This window comes from Leuciscus leuciscus, assembly GCF_965113295.1.
Source record: "Leuciscus leuciscus genome assembly, chromosome: 22".
In the NCBI taxonomy this organism is placed as follows: Eukaryota; Metazoa; Chordata; class Actinopteri; order Cypriniformes; family Leuciscidae; genus Leuciscus; species Leuciscus leuciscus.
Window position 1 is genome coordinate 25,780,108 of NC_138746.1, and position 26,224 is coordinate 25,806,331.

General features: G+C 37.4%; 2 protein-coding genes and 1 long non-coding RNA gene across 3 annotated transcripts in view; 1 reads left to right on the top strand and 2 right to left on the bottom strand.

The window, feature by feature from the left end:
* Positions 1 to 26,224, bottom strand: part of rmdn2 (regulator of microtubule dynamics 2) — a gene marked incomplete at its 5' end in the record, with an annotated part of 127,823 nt that overhangs the window by 58,842 nt on the left and 42,757 nt on the right. The window lies entirely within an intron of this gene.
* On the bottom strand, positions 7,798 to 11,121 carry LOC309487067. Its single transcript, XR_014201753.1, has 2 exons — positions 10,618 to 11,121; positions 7,798 to 10,542 (listed from the first exon to the last, which is right to left on the bottom strand). It is a non-coding gene; the product is annotated as an uncharacterized lncRNA (long non-coding RNA).
* Positions 16,253 to 25,865, top strand: cdc42ep3 (CDC42 effector protein (Rho GTPase binding) 3). The gene is made up of 2 exons (XM_082154531.1): positions 16,253 to 16,721; positions 24,275 to 25,865. The coding sequence occupies exon 2, from the start codon at positions 24,476 to 24,478 to the stop codon at positions 25,379 to 25,381; it is 906 nt and encodes a 301-aa protein (XP_082010657.1). The 5' UTR covers positions 16,253 to 16,721; positions 24,275 to 24,475; the 3' UTR covers positions 25,382 to 25,865.

The window sequence follows — 26,224 nt, forward strand, 5'->3', positions numbered from 1 at the left end:
TCTCTTTTAAACAGGAGCTTGGCCCTGCAATGCTTTAAAAACAATCACAAGGATTTTTACATTGGCTCTGACTGGTAGTTAACGTGAGAGAGTTAACGTGTTGAGCAAGACTCAAGGCCTGTCCCATTATGAACTCCTAAATGATGAAGGGTAGGTTTAACAGAGAGAGATAAAGGGCCAAGACTTTCCATCGCCTTAGGGAGAACACCAGCAGGAGCCTGTTCATATTGTTTTTTTCAATATTTAACTGCAAGTAACTCTTTTATAGAGTTTGTACAATTTAAAAGAATATACCATTTTGAAATTGCATGGGGCTTAAAATAAATATATAATTGAATATCATCTGCATAGCAATGACAGTTAACACCCTATTATGTGCTTATTAATTGCCCTAAAGGGAGCAAATAAATGCAAAAAGAAAAGGGGCCAAAAACAGAACCCTGGGGAACACCACAGGACAAAGATGCTGTTGATGAGGGATAATTCTGAACTATAACTGAAAAATACCTATTTGATAAATATGACTATGACTACTTCAAGGCTGTTCCAGAGATACCAACACAATGTCTGAGCCTCTCAACTAGTGTGCAGTGATCAACAGTATCAAAAGCAGCAGTAAGATCTAAAAGAAGGAGTACAGAACATTCACCTGCATCACTTTGCATTAACAAATCATTAAAAACTCAAGAAGAGCAGTTTCAGTAGAATGCAGGTGACGGAAACCAGACTGAAATTCATCAAACAAATTATAATCATCTAAAACAGCTGTTTATTAACAAACCCTTTTTCCAGGACCTTGGCCATAAAAGGTAACTTAAAATTGGTCTATAATTTTGGGGCAAGGATGGATCAAGATTGTTGTTGCAGCACCTCTCTTCCCAGACTGTCTGTAAAGCTCTGTTTAGTTCCTGTCTCTACGAAGCCCCTCCTTCCGAAAAGCGCAATGTGCTCTGATTGGTCAACCTTTTTTTGCATATGCCTTGGGTGGGAATTATTTAAATGTGGGATATTGTGACATATGAAACATTGCAGTATGTCAGATTACAGGAATGCAATTTGTGTAAAACCATAAACAAAATGCTAGACTCCTTTGGATCTTATTTGGTTCATTTCGCATCATCCAACATATAAACATGTACTTGCTTTCATGCAAATGTAGTTCCCTTTCAAAAGCTACTCTCAATGCTGAGCTGCTTAGCGCTATGGGAAAACATCTTTGTTTGACTGGTTATGAACAATAATTTGGCTTAAATAACCTCTGATGATGACGCCATCGGAATGCGCACGTCAGAGGTTATAAATAGATGTGTGACAGGTGCGCTCATCAGGTTCTTTTGTCTTCAGAACCGCATTGTGTGCCGTGTGTGCTGCTTCTTCTACTTCTGAAAACCATCCCTTTTGTTAGGAGTTAGTTTTGTAAGGCAGGAATAAAGCCTTTCTCTCTTCCTTTTTCTCTACAACGAAAAGTCAAGAGAGTATCATTTTGAGAAAAAGTGCTTCGCGCTCGTCTCACATTTCACAAGTCGATCTAGCTGAAGAGCGGGAGCCAGGTCCTTCCCTTTCTCTCGTTCTCTCTTTAGATAGCGTCGTTCTCCCGTCCGCTGCTGAAGCACACCTCTGTGCTTCTTCAGAGCGGGCCGAGGATGTAGGTTCTCTTGTCAGTGAAGAATCTAGTGGCTCGGATCTCACGTCTGCTGAGATTACGGGTCCGCTTTATATGTATATCATGTGAGGGAACAGAGCAGATGGGAGAATCCTTTTCTCTCTTGTTCCTATGATCGCGTGCAAATGAATTGTGTGTGTTTGCAAGCTATTATTTTATGATTCTTCGTTGAAAATGACTATATTCAGCCTTCCATGCAGTCCGTTTTTACTAGTCTGGCAGATATTTGGCTGCATTTAATTCTGAGAAATGATTTAATACTCATCTGATTTGAGAAGTTAGGTGCTTGTATTAATATCTTGTCTGGCTGTTCTTTAGCTACATTTAATTCTGAGGGATTAAATGGCAAAATAGCCATCTGGAGATGGACTATGAGAACGCTGGCTTTGAGTGCTCCTTCCGCAATGATAAAGTGCATGAGGAATTACTCGAGGAGAGTTGGAGCAGATTTATGTCCGGTGTCCAGGGGGAGGGGCCTCAGTGACTATCTCTTCCCTTCTTCATGATGACTAAACTCATTCGTGTAGGAAACCTTTTTCTTCACGTGTCTTTGTGCCCTCGACGTCGATTTATTCGACTATCGTGGGTGCAAGGCCACGTGGTTATGCGATGATGCCCCAGTTGGAAGAGATGCTCGTGGGCTATCTCTCCTGGGAGCTCATCGTCACTTAAAAAGTCAGCACTCCCCACCAAGCCGTGCAGAACAACATTCACACTGGTAGGGAAGGCGTTTCAGTCAGAGGGGTCATGCTGGTGCTGCTCTGCACACTATGGCAGGCGTACCAGGCTGACCTGCTGGGAAAAAAAAGAAAATAAGAAAGCCCCTCGTGACAGGGCACTAAAAATATATTAAGTAGACACCGCTGTTTCAGGGGACATTGGTTTCCAGCGAAATGTTAAATATTTAATTACTTCCTACCGTTCCCCAGGACATGATATATTTAGCATTCCCCCATCAAGATGTAGTGTCACAAGACGTAGCGTCACAAGGCATTACGTCACAAGACATTGCGCCACAAGACGTTGCGTCACCAGACTCTGCATCAAAATTAGTGCCACTTTTGGAGAAGTTGGCAGCGTGGAAACTACTGCCAAACCTATCTCCTTGGGCTTTGAGAACCGTAGAAAATGGCTACAGAATACAGTTTGTGCAGTTGTAGTTGCAGCACACAATAACTGAAGCATATGCGCAGGCTGCAATGATGGCCCATTTAGTTCTCCTCTGCCTCAAAATCTTGGTGATGTTTGGCGAACTTCGCATATATCGCAAAGCTAGCATCAATCATATTTTGCGTTCGTCCATCAGTGCAAGAACCCCCTTTAAGCATGTGCAATGTTTCAGATAGTATGTCAAGTATAAACACATGAATCGGATATGGGTCACAATTGAAAGACCGTGTAAAAGGACGGTAAAAAAAAATCGGATATAAGCAACCAATCAGATTTGGGCATCAAGACCTGCAGTGTAAACGAGGCCTATAATCCATGTTTATGGTAAGGGTTATACGCTGCAGGCTTCGTACCCTTTCTATATGGCTCAGACGCCGGTTCATAGAGATTAGATGGATGCTGAGGATTTTTAAGTGTGGTAGAATCTGCGATCTTTGACCCAGTTTATTTGCTGGCTTCCATGGCTGCAATACGCTGTATTTTCTGCCAACTGGCAACCCGGGGTGTCGAAATACTATTGGGTAAATTGGCAGTGGGCAGAATCACACAGAATAAAACAAAAACAGACATTCCGACACGGAACACACATTTCAAAGTAAAATAACAGGGAAACAAATATGTGAACTTATGCTTATATAAGACAAATGATAACTTTTACAAACAGTGAAGGAATGTTAATGACGTACTAGCCAGGCATATTTATTTACTTTCCACACAATGTTGGGGCAATATGCCAGACTATGTGCTATTTAAGTCAATGTAGAAACTCTCTCCCATAATTTTTCATTTAGACTTTTGGAGAATAAATCAGTATGTCATGCTGAGGCTGGAAATACTTTAAATGATGTAACAATATCCCTATATGTAACAACAATTCAGCCATTGAAAGTTCTTAGCCCTTGACTTAAGTACACATTGTGATCCAAAAGTCTCTCACAAGTTTTTTAGGGTTTTGAAATGTTAAACAAAGAAGCGTTATGACGTACAATAAAGACTAAATATTTAAGATATTTCACTATTTTCAGGTCTCTGAACAAATAAGCATTTTTGTGACATTGACCATGTGACTCCTTTGTACAAATGGCCAGATGTTCTTATTCTATTGATTCTTATTCTTATTCAAGATGCTTCAGTATCGAGTGGTTGTGTGCAGTCACATGTTCAGTGCAACTGCACACGCTCCAAAACAGCTGCCTTGCACAAGCTCCATAGCTCTGCGTGTGCTCCTGACAATCGCTCAGTGACCGCTGATACAGACAATGTTCAAGTATCTGCGGCATGCAGCCTGCCCTCGGCCCCTCAGCCATTCACACACACACACACACATACATACAGAGAGAGAGAGAACACATACACAAACGTTGGGTTTTCATGTTTCATGGGGTTTCAATGTCCCCACAAAGACAAGGATTTGGGATATTGCCATTTTTGCGGGGAAATTTTGTCCCCATAACATAGGGTATACCTGACCCACACAAACACACTCTGACACACACATTTTACAAGTTAAGGGTAGAAGGTCTTGATCAGACACAGACACACTGAATTTATGGCTCAAGAGATTTGTGTCATAAGACCGTACAATGCAAGCATCTCTGTAACAATTTTTGTTAACATTAGTTAACTACATTAGTAACAATGAACAACACTTCTAAAGCATTTATTAATCTCAGTTAGTGTTCATTTAAATATTCCGTTTATTACTATTAGTTAAATACATTAGTTAAAATGAACTAACAATGAAAAATACTTCCAAAGCAATTAATAATCAAAAGTCATATCTGTTAATATTATTCAATGGACATGGACCAGTATGCATAAAACTTCTCAGAAATGCTCTTAAGAATAGTCTTGAGCTTTGCCTTAAAGGATTAGTTCACTTTAAAATGAAAATTAGCTCATGATTTACTCACCCTCAAGCCATCCTAGGTGTATATGATTTTCTTCTTTCAGACGAATACATAAACGAACTCCAAACGGCTTCTGAAGCAAAACGATGAGTTTGTGTAAGAAAAATATTCATATTTAACACGTTACAAAGTAAAATTCTAGCTTCCAGCCAAACGGCCATACGCTGTCTACTTGCCCCTAATGCGCAACTTACGAAATTTACGACGTCAGAAGTAGCGTAGTGCATCATGGCGTAGCGTAAATATCAGCAGTGCGTCGCATTACTCGCATAAGTTGCTCTTTACAATTAAGTGGAATCCTTATGCTCGTTTGGCCGGAAGCTATTTATTTTACTTTATAAAGTTTTAAATATTCATATTTTTCTTACACAAACTCATAATTTTGCTTCAGAAGGCCTTTATTAACCTGGACTTGTTTGGAGTTTGTTTACGATGGATGGATGCACGTTTTTGAGCTTCAATCTGTTGGTTGCAATCCACTGCCATTATAAAACTTGGAAGAGCCAGGATATTTTTTAATTTATCTCTGATTGTATTCGTCTGAAATAAGAAAGTCATATACACCTAGGATGGCTTGAGGGTGAGTACATCATGGGCTAATTTTTCATTTGAAAGTGAACTACTCCTTTAAGTGTCAAAAAATTATTAGTAAAAAGTAGGACTTGTCTAAGAGTAGGATACTTTTATAAAGACGCTAAAAACAACTTTCAGACTTGGTGCTTTGAGTCAATTGTTTTATTTGGACGCAATGAAACGTACCAAATCATGCAAATAACAAATGCAAAAACTAGAGAGAACCAGTGAAATAGTAATAACTGATTATGTTGTTGTCGATGTATTCTTTTTCCTGTCGCTTTTTGGTTTTTCTAAAACCTGTAGCTTCCTCTTTTTTTGCCAAATCATTTTGTCAGATAAAAAAACTTCACTGAGTTTGTTTTTTGTTCTTCCTTCATATTTTGAAATATAAAACAATTAAATATTTCCTCACATTTTGATGCGGTTTAAGGGAACTTGTAAGGTCATAATTTTTTTTTTTAAAACCTTTGCACTTTCATCACTTCTGGCCACTATTATGTTTGGTGTGGTTAGTGCCACAATATTGCTATATCAGACCCTGCTTACTGTGGACTGATTAGATTTTTTGATTTTTTCCAGTTGCCAAAAGTCATGTCATTATTACTTTCATTACTGCAGTCAGAGAATTGATTAATAGAGTGAGAGAAGTTATTACATTTCTTCAGTTACAAAAATAATACCTTTACGATCAAGCCTGTTTTGTTTATTTAACTCCCAGTCATCATATCATAATATACATAACATAATACATAACTCCAATATATATTATATCTTTGATGGAATGTGTGTGTTCCTCCTCCTCTCTGCTGCCATCTGGATACTTTTAACTAGGTTAGGATACCTCTCCAGCACTCACATAATTTAGGAGCTGAGACCTAGTCTTAACACTTAGGAACCTTTATGAATCAAACTTATTCTTAAGTCTATGAATAAGACTAAAATTCATTATTTGACACACTCTGAGCGGTATATGGCCCCAGAGCTTGTATTAACTAACAAAGAACAGTGCTTTTATTAACTTACAAAGATTAATAAATACTGTAACAAATCCATTGCTCGTTGTTAAGTTAGGTCATTATCCTAATGTTAACTAAAGGGACCGTATTGTAAAGTGTTACCAGCTACTACTATTATTCCTCAAGCTTACGGTTATAGTTCTTTGAACTAATCTCTGATAATCTCTGACATGCATAGTCCTGGACTGTTTATACTAGACATGAACGATACCTCAAACTGTGTTTTGCATGGGTAGGCACCATTTATATTGACTTTCATTTTAACTTAATCTAATACCTATTTAATCAAGCATTTTATTTAATTTGATTTTCTTTCTTTTTAGGAGTGGGAGACATGCTTGGTTCTAAGGCGTGTTGACATGGATATGACTAGTCACTCTAGAAATCTTAATATAAGTATGAAATCAGTGGGATGGGAGTTTTCTAATGGTCATCTGTTCGTCTTTGGAATGTTATTTACTGACTGTACTGATAAAGAGTGACTTTCCGGATATTCTGAAGGGAGTGACATGCAGTTTTCCTAAGGGACTAGGAGAAAGACGTTTGGAATTTACAGATAAGAACTGCAAAATAATTAAGGGAAACTAATTATCTTTCTCAGCATACAAAGACAAGAAGAGCATCCCAAAATCAGCCTCATATCTGGCATCATCAAATGATATAATTTGAAATAAATGATAGTTGGTGGAAGTAATGCATTATGAAATATTTTACGTAAACATAGCTGCAATTCCATGGCCTCTGACCATAACCTGAACCCAGACCTGATCTAATGAGAACCAGACTATACCCAGAACCAACAGGGCATTTAATCTATGTGTCATTCCTATGCAGTACATTTTCCCGTCCCCATCATATATATTAGATAAAATATTAGATTCACTATTTCTATTTGGAGGATGGATTATTGTGTCTTTCACAGTATAACAATTAAGTGAACATAATTGTGAATTTTATATTATTGTACTATTTAATTTGAGTTGATGTTGTAATTTTGGCAAATTATTAAGAAATATTCTAAGAGTTTCTTTTTTTTCTGTTCTCTGTTGTCTATTTTTTTCTATCCCATTCTAATTCCTTTTGAATATTGTTTTAATTATTGTAATTATATTGTTTTAATATTCTTGTGAATACTTTCAATTCTATATTATTTTTTTTTTTCTGTGTCCTTAATTCCACGTTCCATTTTGTCTTTTTTGGAATGTTTCATAAAATTGCAGAACAAACATCTACAAATAAGCTGCACTAAATTTACTAAATAAATGTATATTTATATTTTATAAATGTTATTTTATAACGTTATACATTTATATTTGAGGCATCATGTTAATAATAAATAAGTAATCAAAAATTAATTAATAATGAAGTTATAATAAATTAAGTTTACATGTCTGAGCATTAAAATAGTATATTTCTTTTACTGAAATTCCTGCTTAAATTACAACAACAACAACAAAAAAGGTTTTTACAGAGTTCAAAAGGCACTACATTACAGGAATGACCCCAAAACACAAAGATGCAGAACAAAAATAAATCCACCCAAAGACATGTGTGACCGGCCACTAAGGTTTAGGTAAAAATACTTTAGAAACCTCAACTATACAATACGCCTACTATATTTATTATTCATCTAGCCAAGAATGTGACCTATGTAGATACTTTCACAATCTGTATTTATTTATCTTTAACATACAGTATATTCCAACTCTTTATTCTACAGTACAATGTTGAGTCCTCCTGTTGCAGAAGTGCATTCTGGGAACTGACAGCAGCCAAACCCTTTAATCAGTGCAACTCCCACTCTGTGACCGCACACGCCCTGTAATAAACTCTGTGTGTGCAGCCTATTCTCATGAAATAAATAGATGCGTTCTGGGGTTGTTCTTTCTGGCCAGTTCTTTTCACCATACCACAATCTGATTACAAGACGACATGCTCCTGGAAATGGCTACTGGAATTCTTTTGGGAAAAGAGCACTGCCTCCCTTCATTAGCCTCCATTATTGAAGCGGAAGTGCCCTCTGAAAAATGTAGAAACTAAGAGTTAATGAGTGAGTTTCAGACTTGCATGTGTGATAAAAGCTTTAATCTCACAATTGAAATATCAATGTACATTTCAAGAAGGTTCAATCAAATGAAATACTGTAGAAAGGGAACGTTGAGTATTTTACAGTATAAGCAACTGTTTGTTAATAATGTTAGCATGTTGATGTTCAATTTAATTCAGTTTGAATTTAATGTAATTCTTTTGAACTGAGGCAACATCACATGTACAGTATCATTTAAGTATCGCTTCAGGTGAGGAGCAGGTTTCTTTTGATGCATGTATGATGTTGCACAGAAGAAAGAAATACAGGTCTGAAATAACATGAGCGTGAGTAAATTATGACAGAAATTTCCTCTTTGGGTGGACTATCCCTTTAAGGAAAAATGTTTGGATTTGATCTGCCTTCATGAACTTCAACTTGGTGAATAGGGATTTCAGTTACAACATTATGCAAGTCTGCATGACATTAATCTTCATAATGTTGTTTTTAACTATTTACAGTAATCTGACAATACTGCCATATTTTGACATGCAACTATGGTAATATATGCTGCTGAAAAACAGCTTAAAACAGCCAAAGGTTGGTTGCTGATCTTAGGTTTAAGTTGGTATTGGTGTGATCTACCAAAACCCCTATAAAACCAGCAAAACAGACCAGCCAGACAAGACTGGAAGACCTACTTAGAATTTTTAAGTAGGAAAGTGCGTGTGGGGCATGAATTTGTGAATTAAAGAGAGCACAGAAAACATGACCCACCTGATCTTCGCAGTTTCTTTATGACTGTTGATTTTTCTCTTTGAGAGGAAAGTGGAAAAATTATGACCCAAACATAACCTCAAACAGTCCTTTACTCACTTTCAAAGGCTTTAGAAAGTTTTTGAAAGGTCAGGAAAACAAAAAGAGCATGTGTGATGGAACTGGTTGGAAATGCAGAAGTTCAAAATTCATTAAAAGAAAAAGCTAAGATGGAAAGTTATGTAAATATTTGTCTCCTCTTAGAGGAACAAGAAAGAGAGAGATTAATGCCCAGCGCTTTTACCCAGAACCACACAAGTCAAAGCACAAGACAATGTCCATATTGTTGATATGAAAGTTTTACCCCCGGTTTCACAGACAAAGTTTAAGCCTAATCCCAGACTAAAATGCATGTTTGAGCTGTTTTAACTGAAAGCAACTTGCATTGTTGCATCTTAAAATATGTCAGTGCCATTGTTTTGTCTCAAGATGGACACCAGTAATGTTTTTTCCTATAGGGCACGCTTATAAAAGCTACTTAAATGTCCTAATTGAACTAAGGCCTTATCCTGGCTTAATCTAAGCCCTGTTTGTGAAACCAGGCCTTAGTCTATCTAGCAACATTCATTTATTTATAAATTGAACAACTCTCCAACAAGGAGAACTGTTACATTTTTGCAGTTAAGCTGCTGCTTCACTAACGCTCTACAGAAGCAGGACATGTCAAACTTTATAACCCCATGTTACAGCCACTTAAACTCTGGGTTAAGTGACCCAGATTACACTGATTAATACTGCTTTTAACCCTGGGTTGTGAAGCCCGGCTCTACAGCAGGTTTCAACAATATCAGCAATACTGAATTTCAAAAGTAAACCGTTATCATTCTGGAAAAATACATATGCAGTAGGCTATATAAGTATTAAGGTCTAGATAGATTATATGGTAAGCATTCAATCAGTTCTCATAATCAGTGTGTTGGATGCAGGAGAAATGGGCAGGACTAAAGATCTGAGCGACTTTGACAAGGGCCAAATTATTATGGCAAGGCGACTGGGTCTGAGTATCTCTGAATCGGCAAGGCTTGTGTGTTGTTCCCGGTCAGCAGTGGTGAGAATTCACCAACAATGGTCTGAGGAGGAACAAACCCCAAATCGCCTATATAGGGTGTTGGGACCCTAAGGTTCATCGATGCATGAGGACAGCGAAAGCTATCTCGTCTAGTCTGAGCCAACAGAAGGTCTACTGTGGCACAGGTCACACAAAATTTTAATGATGGTTATGGGAAGAATGTGTCTCAACATACAGTGCATCGCACTCTGCAGCATATGTGTAGCCGCAGACCAATCAGAGTGACCTCTTTCTGCAGGGAAATACACCCTGCCACACTGCACACATTGTTCAGGAATGATGTTCAAGATGTTATCCTGGCCTCCAAATTCCCCAGATCTCAATCCAAATTAGCATCTCTAGGATGTGCTGGACCAACAAATTATATCCACGGTGCCTCCACCTCACAACCTACAGGACTGGAAGGATCTGCTGCACATATTTCTGCCAGACACCACAGGACACCTTCAGTTTAAATTGCAGTTTTTTTTTTTTTTTATGGTCATGAAATCCATATTAGCAGGTGTCTTCTGCTGTTTCTATAAAGTCACTATGAACTGGAAGTTGCGACCGACATTACTTCAGTAATTTCCGAGTTAAACAAGGTGACGTCTTTAGAGAAGGAAGGCCATTCTAGAGAGGATGTGCATATTCAGAATTTGATCAAAGATTACAAATACTTTTTCTGTGAATCAACTTGCATGGATGAATTGTTCACCACAAGACCAGTAATGTGCACTAAAATAAAATAGGGTCAATTTGATTTCATGCCGACTTTAAAGTTGTGATGGTTGGAAGTGAAGGTACTAGCAATCAGCTTTGTACCTACAGACCCTTTCCAAAAAATTAGAATATCATGGAAAAGTTTATTTATTTCCATAATTCCATTCAAAATGTTAAACAAAAGCTGACTAACTGCTGCCGTTGAAGTCACTTCCTCTTATGTCAGTGTGTTTTGAGGTGTTACACAGACAATGATCCTGTGAGAAAAAGATGGAAAAGTAACTATTAGAGCCAAATCAAACATTGCATGTGATGGATGTATCATGTATGGGAGCCCTTACTTTCACATTGTTCACTTTTACTCTGTGTTAGTAATTCACAGTACATTTAACAACATGATGATCCATCACAAATACAGACCCTTTCCAAAAAATTTGAATATCATGGAAAAGTTTATTTATTTCCATAATTCCATTCAAAACGTTAAACTTCCATATAGATTCAGGGCCCACAACTTAAACGATTTCAAGTATTTAGTTGTTTATTTGTACATAATTTGGGCTTCCAGCTCATAAAACCCACGAAAACAGGATTTCAAAAAATTTGAATATTACATGAAATCACACAGTAATTACACAGTAATACCATGGTCATTGAACCAGGTTTAGGTTCTTTTGGCAGTGTGGGCAGGTGCAAATCCTGCTGGAAAATGAAGTCAGCATCTCCATAAAGCTTGTCTGCTGAAGGAAGCATGAAGTGCTCTGAAAATGTCCTGGTAGACGGCTGCGTTGAGTGGACAGCACAGTGGACCAACACCAGCCGATGACATGGCTCCCCAAACCAACACAGACTGTGGAAACTTCACACTGGACTTCAAAGCATCTTGGATTGTGTGCCTCTCCATTCTTCCTCCAGACTCTGGGACCTTGGTTTCCAAATGAGATGCAAAATTTGCTCTCATCAGAAAAGAGGACTTTGGTCCGCTGTGCTTTATTACATCCAGAGTCAACGCAGCCGTCTACCAGGACATTTTCAGAGCACTTCATGCTTCCTTCATTTTCCAGCAGGATTTGCACCTGCCCACACTGCCAAAATAACCAAAACCTGGTTCAATGACCATGGTATTACTGTGTAATTACTGTGTGATTTCATGTAATATTCTAATTTTTTGAAATCCTGTTTTCGTGGGTTTTATGAGCTGGAAGCCCAAATTTTGTACAAATAAACAACTAAATACTTGAAATCGTTTAAGTTGTGGGCCCTTAATCTATAATCTATGGAAGTTTAACGTTTTGAATGGAATTATGGAAATAAATAAACTTTTCCATGATATTCTAATTTTTTGGAAAGGGTCTGTATTTGTGATGGATCATCATGTTGTTAAATGTACTGTGAATTACTAACACAGAGTAAAAGTGAACAGTGTGAAAGTAAGGGCTCCCATACATGATACATCCATCACATGCAATGTTTGATTTGGCTCTAATAGTTACTTTTCCATCTTTTTCTCACAGGATCGTTGTCTGTGTAACACCTCAAAACACACTGACATAAGAGGAAGTGACTTCAACGGCAGCAGTTAGTCAGCTCTCTAAGTTTTCAACAACCAAACAAACCCTCACAGGCTCTGATTGTCATGAGGTCCAAAACAAGCTCATTTGAAACTTGGAAAATCAGGTAATTCTTTCATAAACAGCACGGCCTTTCCAATTCTGCACTTATGTGAACTCAAATAGTCTCTTTTGGTGGGAAGAACTGGAGGTGTTCCTCTCAGATTCCTCTAAACTGTAGAGTCTACAAGCACATTGACGGCATTTATATGGTGATTGCAGCTTGGCAAACATCAGGACAATACTCAGTATTCTTCCTGAGACCATGTGCTCTCCACATGTGACATCATGCCTACAAAACACAGAAAGACTTCATTCAGAAAGCTTGTTGTCCAATAGTGGCTGTTTTACTTAACTGAATGATTGTTCAAAGTTAACAGACCATCCAGAAGTGTAAGATCCAGCCTGAAAATATGGTTAGCTTCTCAGTGGGCGGTCAATAAAGGGTCAGATGTGTAACAGAGGAGCATGGCACTGGATCAAGAAGCAGATGTTCCTGGGGAACACACAGTACGTGTGTATATGTTTAACTTGAATGCACTAAGTCGCTTTGGATAAAAACACAAATGTAAATGTAAATTTGACATCATGCATTTGATGTTTTAAGTACCTACACAGCTCTGTTCCAAAAAAGACTTAATGAGTTAGATATTTGACTGATATTTGAATTATATATAAAAAAATTGTTTTTAAGAAATTTAAACTGCAAATGATTTTAATTGAAGCTTCTCGAACAAGAAAAGATGCAGGGCAGGACTTGATTTTGTCCATTGGGAATTGATTGGATCATTGTCTTTTGTCAATTGATGCAATCTCATGTGAGTGACAGGTTGCTAGAAGGGAATTTAAATGATTTTAAGTGACTTTAAATTGCTTATAGCCTAGTTAACACACATGAAAAAACAACAACAACTGTTTTTAAGATATTTTAAGTGGAAAATGAGACAAAAGTCCCCCTCTGGTGAAAATCAAGTTTTAATGTTGTTTATGTGGTGTTTTTAATATGCTTTAAGACAAGACATTTGCAAATTCATAAGTCAACACCATTGCTGAGTATTTTCTCCTTAAAACTCCAGTGAACCAACCCTAGTGAAAAAAAGTATACTTTATTGTATTTGAAATATATTCCCATTTTCAATAGTACATTGCAAATATACAAAAAATTTACTATCTTTAAGCATATTAAAAGTATATTAGCATCATGCTTTTACCTATTTTCACAATACAACTCTTAACAGACTTTAAAATAATTGTACTTTAGTATATTTTCTAAAAATATATTTTCTAAAAATATACTTGAAGTGAATACTGTTTATTTTGTAAAAGTGTATTTATTTGCATGGTTACACTATTTTAAGGTGTCAGTATTACAGTGTAATTATACATTTAAGTACTGAGTAATAATAATTAACTACATGTACTTACTATAGGGTTAGGATTAGGATAAGGGTTTGGTTTAGGGTTAATTGCATGTAATTATGCATAATTTATAGTTATTACTACAGTAATTACATGTAACATAATGTAACAATGACACTGTAAAATAAAATGTTACCAAAGAATACTTTAAAAATACATTATATAGTATAGCTAAGTTTTATTTGTCTAATAATGTACATTTGTTATTGAAGACAAAGTATGCAATTTGTAGTATTTGGAATAAGCCAAATGTATTAATGAGCATATACTTTTTACTCAAATTTCCTGTCTAGCTACTGTCCTATCCTAAAGGCGAAAATGCCAAAAATATATATTTTTAAAATATATATAAATACACTTATAGTATATTGCTTGTATGTTTTGAAGACACTTGTAATGTACTTGTAACACAAATAAAGTACACTTTAATATCACTAATCAAGCAAGTAATTAGTCCCTTCAGAGGCATATACTTAAAGTATACTAAGTATACTTGAAGTTGGTCCAATTTAGTACACAAAAGTACACTAAATACACTTAAAGTTATGCTTTACTACAATGTAATTACAACTAAAATATACTTAGTACAAAATTAGTTGTTTCAAAATAGCTCACTTCAAGTTAACTAATCATTAACACACTTGAAGTATACTGATCATTAGTCTGGCTGCAAGTATATTTAGCATAGTTTTTTTTTTTTTTTTTTTTACCAGGGAAAGACAGTCTCAAAATCGCGGTTTGAAATCGCTGGCGTTTTTGACGTCACAAACTACCTTGTAACCAATCACGTCAATGTGTGATCGTCAACGAGTGGATCTCTGTGCTGGTGTGAGTGAGTGGAGGCGGGGCTAATTTGCATATTCATAGAACCGCGTATAGGCTACTAAATGAGGGTGTTGAGTTGCGTTCAAGCAATTTTAAGGCTTTTAAATATGTAATTTTGGTGATCAAAGATGAGTTTTAAGGGATACAATTGTTGACTACAGGAGGACTTTAAGAATATTACTTTTTTTAAAGTCGTGAGCTGCATTGCTGCCTACTGCCTAGCCGGCTTCCTTCTAAGGCATCATTTAAACTGATCTGGAACCTCATAAAATACTGATTTGGAAAGCTCTATATAGCCAGCTATTCTGTGAACTACACAAATAGCTCTCGTCTGCAAAGCACACGACTATAAATTAATTTCAGTTTGACGTGAGCATGTTGCAAATAACTAACGTTGTGATACTTTGATAGCATAAAAATAGAACACACAAATATTGGGTAAAATGTTAGATTATATCATTATACTGTTTTAGTACATTTTAGTAATTTTTTATTAAATTATTTTGGGGTATTTAACATTTACCTCAAATTTAACATTGCATTTAAATTTCTCTTGCTTTATCCGACATCTTGGAATTACTATTATATTATTATTATTATTTGAAATGAATTAATTTTAGGATGTTTTCAAAGCATACATGTGATGTTCCCTTATAGGTTTCCCATAATGATGTCTCTTATTTTTAGGAACTTCCTTAAAATGCTGTCTAGGTAGGAAGCTCACTATAGATAGCTTTTGGAACAGAGCTCATTCACACACACACACACACACACACACACACACACACACACACACACACACACACACACACACACACACACACACACACACACACACACACACACACACACACACACACACACACACACACACACACACACACACACACTCCCTGCACCCACTCCTAATCCCTGTCAAACGTGAGATCACTGCAGAGCGCTGTACTGTATGTTGCCAAGGAAACCTATTTTAGGTTGAGGATGAAGCGACGAGAAGCTCTGTTTACAGTGCAGCTGCAAAAAGAAACAGTTTTTCCTATAAGCAATCAATATTTATCTATCTGGCTGTCTGTCTATCTATCTACACATCCATCAAGCAAGGTTGCATTGTATCTCTCGGATGTTGTAATGGTGTCTGGTAAATGCTGAGCAAACAAATGAGGTAGAGATGCTAAAGTCAGCAGAAATAAAATGCAGAATGACAGAATAGAAAGGGAATCAAAAAGACGTAGTATTAAATGTATTAAAAATGTACTTGAGTATGTTTTTAGTACAATACAAATATACTTTAATGCATTTTTAATACATTTAACAGTATGTCTTTTTCACCTGGGATCACCTTCTCTAAAGAGTGTGAGAGCTGAGATAGAACGGAAAAAAAAACGTGAGAAAAAGCACGAGAAGGGAGGTGGGGAGCGAGAAGACGAAAAAGAGAGAGAGGGGAGTTGTATTTCTTCCTCTCTGTTTTGGAAGGGAAGGACTTTGACGTTCAGCAGCTGGGAAGCACAGTAGGAGAGACTCTTCATGTTCCTCCTCCCATGACTGAGCGCTGTCTGTCTGTATCTCCAGGAAATACTGCGGGTCGACACTACTGAGGACGAGAGAATTGGATTTCAACAGCGCTGTCCGCAGACAGGCAGGGACAGGTGCTGCAGGCTGAGAAAGGAGGAGCAAAGACACGCCGAACCGCTTCAGAGGAGGAATTCTGAAACAGCTGTCCAGCAGACGTCCTGCCTGCGAGAAGTAAACCCTCAAGGGCAGAAAGAGAGAGAGGGAGAGAGAGGGAGAGAGAGAAGACGAAAACTGCAATACGCTGCACCACCCAGAAGCTGACTAACAGTTTGGGTCAAGGCTCCTCTAGGACGGCAAACACAGAGCAAAGAAAACAGGGACATTAATCTGCAAAGACACACGAGCAGGTAAAAATAGATATTGCTGAATTTTTGCAGGTGTGTGTGTGTTTGATAATTTATGTGTATTACATGTAGTGATTTCTTAAGGGTGTGTTGCTTGAGTGCAACATCTGATAGATGATAAGATTGAGAAATTGCTGTATTCATGGAGCATGTGGCTGTTATTTGCTAGTTAGGCTTGTGAAACCTCTTTCCACTCGTGCACATGGCTGTCATTACGACATGTGAGATTTTGGTGCTGCAGAATATGTATGAGCAAATTCCTACACACCACAAAACAAGGGCTGAGAAGCGCAAAGCAACCCGACACCTGGCTCTTCTCCGTTCTTCAAGCGCATACTCAACTGTTTGACCAGAAGAGAGCTTCTAAAAATTCCTCATATACATTCCTCTGTCCAACAGAACTTGGGAAAGTCAACTTGACTCGTGCATACATAAAGCCAAAGACAATAGCAGCTTGAGAACTGAAGCATTGGAGGTGGATTGCAGGGTGTAAAAAGCATGAAGTTGAGGCGAAAGAGACTTCGCTCCACCGCGGTTCCTCAAAAAGCAGCAGCAATCCCAGAGTGTAATTTACGGTTGCTTTATGTAACACACTGGAAACCTCGAATTGGGCCGAGTGCAGTATTTGTCTTTAATCATTTAGAACATTGTCCAAAAGGGTCGTTTGTGGTTGGAGGAATTTGAAAAGATTGAAAGCTTAGGCCTGAAACACCCAAGAGAGGAGGAAAAAGCTGAACCACCCAAGAGAGGAGAGCTTGACCAGCTCAGATGAAATAGCCATGTGTGCTGTGGGAGATTGCACATCTAAAAAGAACAGCCAAAAACATCCAAATTATGCAGATGTGCTTTAAATACAGCATCATCATCTGCAGCAGACGGGACCGGGTGGTCGGGTTTTCAGCCAAAAAAGGCTATGGCTAAAATGGCTCTGAGGGAGAATCAAAAGTGGCATAGTTGCGGGGCTGAAGAGAGTCTTAACACATCTCTGTCTGCAGTGTGAATGTCATCATCGCACTTGTTTAGATCACCGCTCACACTAATAATAATGTGACCCACATACTCACACGTGAGTTATTTCCTGAGTGCCAGCAGCATGCAATTAGATCCGTCTTCAGACCCCTGCTCTTACCTCTCACCCCATTTTATCTTTTTCTGTCTCTTTCTGGCATCTTCAGTCTTATTTTGTCACATTTTGTCACATGCTGTCTCATTAAATCTGCCTAGTTCAGTGTCAACCTGGCTTTTTCATTAATATTCAGTCTATTTTCTTCTTTAATTCAGTGATATTCTTATTCATTCTCACTAATTCCATCTAGTTCAGTCTTAAAGGGATAGTCCACTCAAAAATGAAAATGTTCACGCCATGTCGCAATCACTGTAATTAAAGCTCTGAATGCTTTTGAAGTGCTCTCGCGCCTTTGATGTCATCAGGCAGATCAAGTCGAACACACCTTAAATCTGCAGTGGTCAGGTGGCACAGTGTTCAGGTGGCACAAATCGTAGCTTTACGAGTTTACATGTTGTAATTACTGTACAAGTAATACAAACACATGACGGCTTTTTACATTTCAGAATCGTTACAACACCTGAACTCACCTTCTGTCATTGCAAACCTCTATGTCTTTCTTCTGTATTCAGTCTCATTTATTCTAGTTCAATCTCAGTCTGGCATTTTTAATGACATTAAGTCTTCTGACACTATTCTGGCACATTTAGCAACATTCAGTCTCATCTGTTTTCTTATTCAGTCTCATTAATTCCATTTAGTTCAGTCTTAAAGGTATAGTCCACCCAAAAAAAATTATATTCTGTCATACTTGCTCGCCTTCATGTTGTTCCAAAACTGTATGACATTCTTTCTTCTGTGGAAGATAAAAGAAGATATTTTGGTAACACTTTACAATAATGTTTCATTTGTTAACATTAGTTGATGTATTAACTAACATGAACTGACCACGAGCAATACATTTGTAACAGTATTTGTTAATCTCTGTTAATGTTAGTTAATACAAATACAGCTGTTCATTGTTACTTCGCAGTGCATTAACTAATGGTAACAAATACAACTTTTGATTTTAATAATGTATCCGTAAATGTTGAAATTAACATTAACAAAGATTAATAAATGCTGTAGAAGTGCAGTTCATTATTAATGTTAATTATGATGTTAACTAATGTTAAAGCTGCAGTCCATTGTTTTTCTTCTTTGTCGCCATCTCTGTTCGAAATCTGCAATTGCAGTTATTCGCGGAATTATCAACTTTACGTGGGTTGTGGCTCGGCGTGGCACAGCGCGGATTAATTCAGTGTTTTGAGGAGAATGTGCGGCTGTCAGTCACCGCGCCGGTGTGGATACTGTCATTCGCAATCACAGATTCTACTTTTTGGAAATATGACCAACATAAGAATTTTCACTGGAAAATGTCGTCTGAACAAGAAAGTAACATCCACTTTTGTTCTGACCAACTAAGGGAAAAAAAGCATTGCAGTAAATCGCGCTGATTAAATCTGACGATTGCTTATCATATCACGTCAAACCGTGCAAATTATACTTTGTTCTCAAATTGTTAATGTTAACAACCTCAGCATTGCGTGACTACATTTAATGTGTATTCAAACCTGTAGTTCAGTTTGTCATACCAACAAATTAATGTTCCATAGAACTGGTTCTCTTTGAAATACAAACACACTTATCTGTAATCAGATGCATATTTAAAACTGGAATATAATCTAATTTCAGTCACATACATGTGTCATTACCATGGGCCCGGTTGCAGTCTCTTTTTTTCTGCAGCCACTCCGAAGTCCGAAGTCTTTTGCATTTTACCATGGGTGAATCTCCAGTTGTCACTGGTGATTGTCGTTTGAACCTTTCTGGATCCGCCATCAAATTGATGTTTAATTATATCAAGTGCTGTGAGAAAAGGCTATAAATCTCCACCTCCAACATCCTCACACGCAACATAGCCTACTAGCCGAGACTCCTTCTTTATGTGTACAGATGTTACATAATGACGCAAAGACATGCTCGAATTTCCCGCGGAAATCCACCAGTACCACTGGAATTAAAAACATTATTACAAGCTTACCGTTTTGAATCGAGCTACGGCAAGCAGATAGTTTTGAACACTGGTTATGTACTTGCTCAAATTTTTTTTGGGATCATTTTTAACCCAAAAAAGTTACGGACTGCAGCTTTAACTAATAAAACAGTGTAGTGTTACTAATGTTTTGAGGATTTTGTTTTTTCATTTAATGGAAGTCAGTAGATTCCAATGTTGTTTGGTTTTCAACGTTCTTCAAAATATCTTTTGTATTTTGCAGAAGAACGAAATGAGGGTGAGTAAATGAAGAAAGAATTTTCATTTTTGGGTGGAATATCACATTAATATATCTTATTCATTCCCAATTCACTGCCATTTTTTTCCTCTTCTGAATGTAGCTCAGGCTTCGGCTTATTCAGTCAGTCAGATGAGAGACACGCTGCCGACCTGCTGACATGCACTTCTGAGGGGTGTGTGATGATACGTCCCCCCAGGGAAGGGGGGTAGACAGATCTATCTCAGCAGGGGCGTCAGGGCACTTGGAAGTGCAACATTTGCCCCTGGACTCATTCCAGATCTAAAATGAAGGCAGGATATGGCCCTGAGATAAATCCATATCAAGAGGGTGTGAGAGGCAGCTGCTCAGCTTCTAAACCTCAGCGTGGTAGATTGTTGCACTGAATGGCATTGTTTGTTATTGTTTAACAAGTCATGGCATTGTACAATTTATTCAAAGGCATCTCACACCTGCTGGGGTTTAAGTTGAAGACTAGCCATAGCTTTAACCCTAACCCCTTAACCTAACCTAAGCATTATTTAGGCTTCCCTTTGAGATTTATTCCACCCGGTCCAGGGGTTCACACACCTGCTTGCTTTGATCATGCCATGACAGCAGGCCTCATGTGAACCTTTTCATCAGTGTAATCATCATGCACATTTCTAGACGTTGCTGTTTATGCATCTGCAACAACACAGATTAAAGTCAAATGGGTCTGATTCAGTGGTATATGTGACCCTGGATCACAAAACCAGTCACAGGTAGCACCGGTATATTTGTGGCAATAGCCAACAATATATTGTATGGGTCAAAATTATCGATTTTTCTTTTATGCCAAAAATCATTAGGATATTAAGCAAAGATCATGTTCCATGAAGATATTTTGTACATTTCCAACTGTAAATATATAAAACGTTTATTTTTGTGAGTGAAACACAATCGTGAACATCAATGGACAACTTTAAAGGCGATTTTCTCAATGTTACGATTTTTTTGCACCCTCAGATTCCAGATTTTCAAATAGTTGTATCACTGCCAAATACTGTCCTATCCTAACAAACATATATCAATGGAAAGCTTATTTATTCAGCTTTCATATGATGTATACATCTCAATTAAAAAAAAAAAAACCCAGTTGACTGGTTTTGTGGTCCAGGGTCACATAGGCCTATATTAGTATGATTTATATTTTATTATAGTATTTATTAATATTTTGAATTAGCCTTTTCATATTTTATATATTTTTCACATTTTAGTTCTAATTCTGTTGTTTTTACCATTTTTAATAGATTTTTAAAACATATTTCTTTATTTTTATTTCATTTGTATTATACTTCAGGTTAAACTTAATTATTTCAGTTAGTTGCAATATTTCTAATTCTTGTTTAAGTTTAACTTCTATTTTTCTAACATTATTTAAGATTTATTTCAATTACAGAAAGACTGTTTTTAATAGTTTTAGTTTTCGACAAAAAATAACAACACTGCTTTGATTTAAAGAATAAAGTACAGAGAGCGGGTTACTGGATATGGTTTTACAAAGATTATGAGAAAGTTGCAAAGAGGAGGCATATCCGGAGACAATCACTGCTTTGTTCCTTCTGTATTCTATCCCCTAACCCTAACCCACCCATCACATACAACTTTCAGCATTTTTACATTAAAAAAATTAATAAATAAAACCAGTTTGATTTATACGCTGTTTTTCAAATGGGGACCAGAACATGTCCCCACAACGACAAGGATTTTGGACATTGGCATCTTTGAGGGGACTTCTTTACCAGGAACACACACACACAAACATATTTTCCTCTATCACTGACACACTCCTGCAGTCACACATTCTTCAAGCCATCCTGATCATGCTTGTCACATTTAAAAATAGATTTCCGTTCAGTGCTCCAGTGAGGTTTATTTGTGTTTCACTGCATCAGTGTCCAAAAATGCTTTTAAAGCCCTGTTGAACTCAGCAACCTCTGAGCTGGTGCAAAAAGTGCAAAAACGCATAGATTGTAAAATGATCGGAATAATGCCATTCATCCAGACTAAAACAGACTACATCTTTGTCAAGGATTGTCCTGCTGCTCACCTTCACCTTGCTCCTGTTGTTTATCAGCTGTGATTTGTTAGGACGTTACCTCAGGGGAGTCGTGTATTCCTATGAAATGGAATTTCTAGTGTTTTGTAAACAGTGTCCTCCCTCACTGTCTCTAACTGGGATCTTCAGGGGATGTGGAACATTGAGCTGTGACATCATTCAGACTGTCATCTTTAGTACTTTGGTGGCTCCATGTTATCAGATGGCAATGCCGTGGTATTTTAATATACAGTGGCCTCAAACTGTATTTGGACATGATGGTTTGATATCTAGACATTGATATCCACTTTTCTACTAACTATAAGTAACTTTGCAACTACATGTTAACGAACTCTCATTGGAGTATTAGTTTACTGTAGTAGACTGTTCGGTTAGGGTTAGGTGTTAGGGTTCGGGTTTAAGTTGACGTAGTTGCAAAGTGATTTATTGTCAGTAGAATGTCTGTTGGGAGAGCATAAAAGTAAATTGTTAGCAGATATTAAGCAGACAGTCTACTAATCCTCTAGTAAGCGTTAGTTGACAATTACATGTAGTTGCAAAGTTACTTATAGTTAGTAGAATGTCTAAAGTGGACTGTCAAAATGAAGTTTACCTAGGGATTTTATATCTCTTTATTTTTCATATAGACATTTCTAAATGTGACTAAATGTGACTGTCATGGGCATGTTTAATATTTTGCATATCAATTAGCTTATGATGAGCATGGATATATAAAGATGTGGTTAAAAAAAGTATTCTAAATATAAAAGAATAGCAGTCCACACCACAACTATAATGACAATGGCACAGAGAAATTATATCATTGGAATCACTTTCAGAACGATTTTTCTGAAGGCCACTCTCTTGGTTTTCTGAGACTGAGAAGGTTATGATTTCTCAAAGCACCAATTTCAGTGATATCTATTACATAATAGGGATATTTTATGTGTTATTTAAAAAAATATTACAGCACCTTTATTATGTTTTTGCATCACCAACCATAGTTTCGCAAAATGTTCTCTGTTGAAATGAAAAAGGCCTCAGGTCTTGAACAGTTTAGAGAAGCAGGTCTTAAAGGAGTGAAAGGACATTGGGCTCTGCTGCCGAGAGAATGTGGATGTTTTTTCAGTCGTACATATTTGGCTAGCCGTGGCCCGGTCGCAGCTTTAGAGAGTGTTTGCAGTCTGTCGTTGAGGGTCAATGTTTAAAGGCCTCTCAAAAGGAAATATGTCCATAAATGGCAAGAAGTCTCTCTCTCTCTCTCTTATGATATGTGGTCGCCCTTCTTTCTCTCTCTCTCTCTCTCTCTCTCTCTCTCTCTCTCTCTCTCTCTCTCTCTCTCTCTCTCTCTCTCTCTCTCTCTCTCTCTCTCTCTCTCTCAGCCTCTCTAAACTCTCTGCAATTTCTACTTTATCTCTAGAAATCCTTTCTTTATCTTTAAAGCTTCTTGACTCGTGTGGTGTTATTTAAAAACATGTTAACATACCGTCACTTTGAAATAAATTACAACAACAGATATCTATCTATCTATCTATCTATCTATCTATCTATCTATCTATCTATCTATCTATCTATCTATCTATCTATCTATCTATCTATCTATCTATCTATCTGCAGCCGTGTAGCAATGTTCTTTTAGTGTTATATTATTATAGTATTTATTAATATATTTATTTACTTTTATTTTATATTCTTTGTTTTCATTTTAATATTAGTTTAGTTTATTTTTATTTTTGTCAGTCATTTTTTATTAGTTTTTGTTTTTTATTAGTATTTGTGTGTGTGTGTGTGTGTGTGTGTGTGTGTGTGTGTGTGTGTGTGTGTGTGTGTGTGTGTGTGTGTGTGTGTATTTAGCTTACATTTATTTTTATTTCAGTTTTAGTTTTTACAAATTTTAGTATTTCAACTTATATGTATATGTTTAAGCTGTTTGTATTTGTATTATATGTTTGTATATCCAAAAGACAGTTTCAGACAGAGATAAATATTTTCTTTGAACTCTCTTTGCACATTCCACTGAAAGATTACAATCAGATACTTAAGATATATGTGAAATTTACTTTAACATTTGAACAAATTAAATATTGGATTTATGACTACAATAAAGCTCTTTGATGCTGACTACAAAGAAAACTAAATTATTTCTCCATCTATCCAGGTAAAGGACATTAATTCAAACAACGGAGCTGGATTATCTTCAATGAGGATTGAGGACACATTTAAAACAGCTGCTCTCTGAGAATGTAACCCCTGCCCTTTTACTTTGCGAGACTCCAGCAAGTTTATCACACAGCTGAGGAGATCTGAACTTCTAGAGTGGTCTCGGTTCCTTCAAATACACACTGGACTCAAAGCAGGGATGCCTGCCAAAACGCCAATCTACCTGAAGTCCAACTACAGTAAGAAGGGGAAGAAATGTCGTCTGAGGGATATTTTATCACCAGATATGATCAGCCCACCTCTCGGAGACTTTCGGCACACTATCCACATTGGAAAGGGTGGCGAGTGCGATGCCTTCGGTGACATGTCGTTCCTACAAGGAAAGTTTGAGCTTCTACCAGGGAAAGGTGGTCCTACTCGACCTCAATATGGCATCCACGGGGAATTCACAAGAGCTAATAGTGCCTCCGATGCATCGTGTGTCGAAACTCCATCGCCGGTCCTGAAGAATGCAATCTCGCTCCCATCCATCGGGGGCAGCCAAGCACTGACACTTCCTTTGATCTCCACCACCGTGTTTCCCATGAACCAGGAACACTTGTCTGAGCCATCTACTCCTCAAGCCAGTTCTGAAGATCTGGAAATCCTGCAGATGGAGACCCTGCTTCAGTCCATCAGCGTCTTCAGGAGTGACCCCAGCCCCGTCCCGGAGGAGGACGAGCCTTCGATCGACCACATGGAGATGCCAGAAAAATCTCTTGCAAAAAAGAAGATACACAGCAGTGAAAACGAGCTTGAAGCGTTTTTGTCCGTCTTTGTTAATGGAAACGGAGATGCTAATGGAAACTTTAACAATGGTAACAATGGCGATTCAGTCTTCCAGTGTGAACAGGAGATGTTCGGCATCAAGGGCGACTGGGCGGACAGAGATAGCGGCGTGGAAGAGGGTCGTCTATGTGATTCAGACTTTGAAATCTCCAAAAGCAAAAGCCAGTCACAGGAGTCGCTCACACAAATCACAGGATCCCTTTTCTCTCTCGAACTTGACTTGGGCCCATCCATTTTGGATGACGTACTCAATATCATGAATAAGCCGGTGTCTTAGGTCATGACTTTCACAGAGAACCAAAAGGGAATCTACTAGTTATGAGCCTATAAACATGACATGGCAATATTGAACTGAAGAGGCTGAACTTTCTTTCCCAGAGTAAGTTTTTTGTCTATAGCTTCAGAGTATCTTGCACACCTTGTTTTGCAAAAAAAAATTATGCGACTGACACACAGCCTTTGTGCCTTTTAAGTTGCATAGACACTGATGTTGTATGCAGATCAAATGAGGCTTATTCTGTTTACTGTTCTTCATGCACGACAACAACATCATACAAAAATCAGTGTGATAATGTGTACATTTCTGCAAACATATACAAAGCTCCCATCACAACATCCTTCACGCACAAATGTGTTTAGACTGACAGTTTCATTAACCACACTACCAAGCCTTAAAGGCCTGTACCTACAGCATATATGTTTTGACGTTGTGAAGCTAAATACGAAATAAATAAATGAATAAACAAATCTCTTTTAGATTATTAATATTTTGTTTGGTTATTTTATTATTCTTTTTAATTTCTTCGGAATAGGGAAGACTCAGTAACAAGAAGGTCAAAAGTTCAATCAGATGAATTTTAGTTTTATCTATTATTTTTGTATGTTGTTTTGTGCCTTATTCTGGGCCCTATTTTAACGATCTAAGCACATGGTATAAAGCGCACGGCGCAAGTGCACTTAGGGGTGTCTGAATCCACTTTTGCTAGTTTAACGACGGGAAAAATGGTCGGCGCACCCGGCGCATTGTCTAAAAGGGTTGTCCCTATTATCTTAATGAGTAATGGGTGTGTTTTGGGCATAACGTGCAATAAACCAATCAGAGTCTCAACTCCCATTCCCT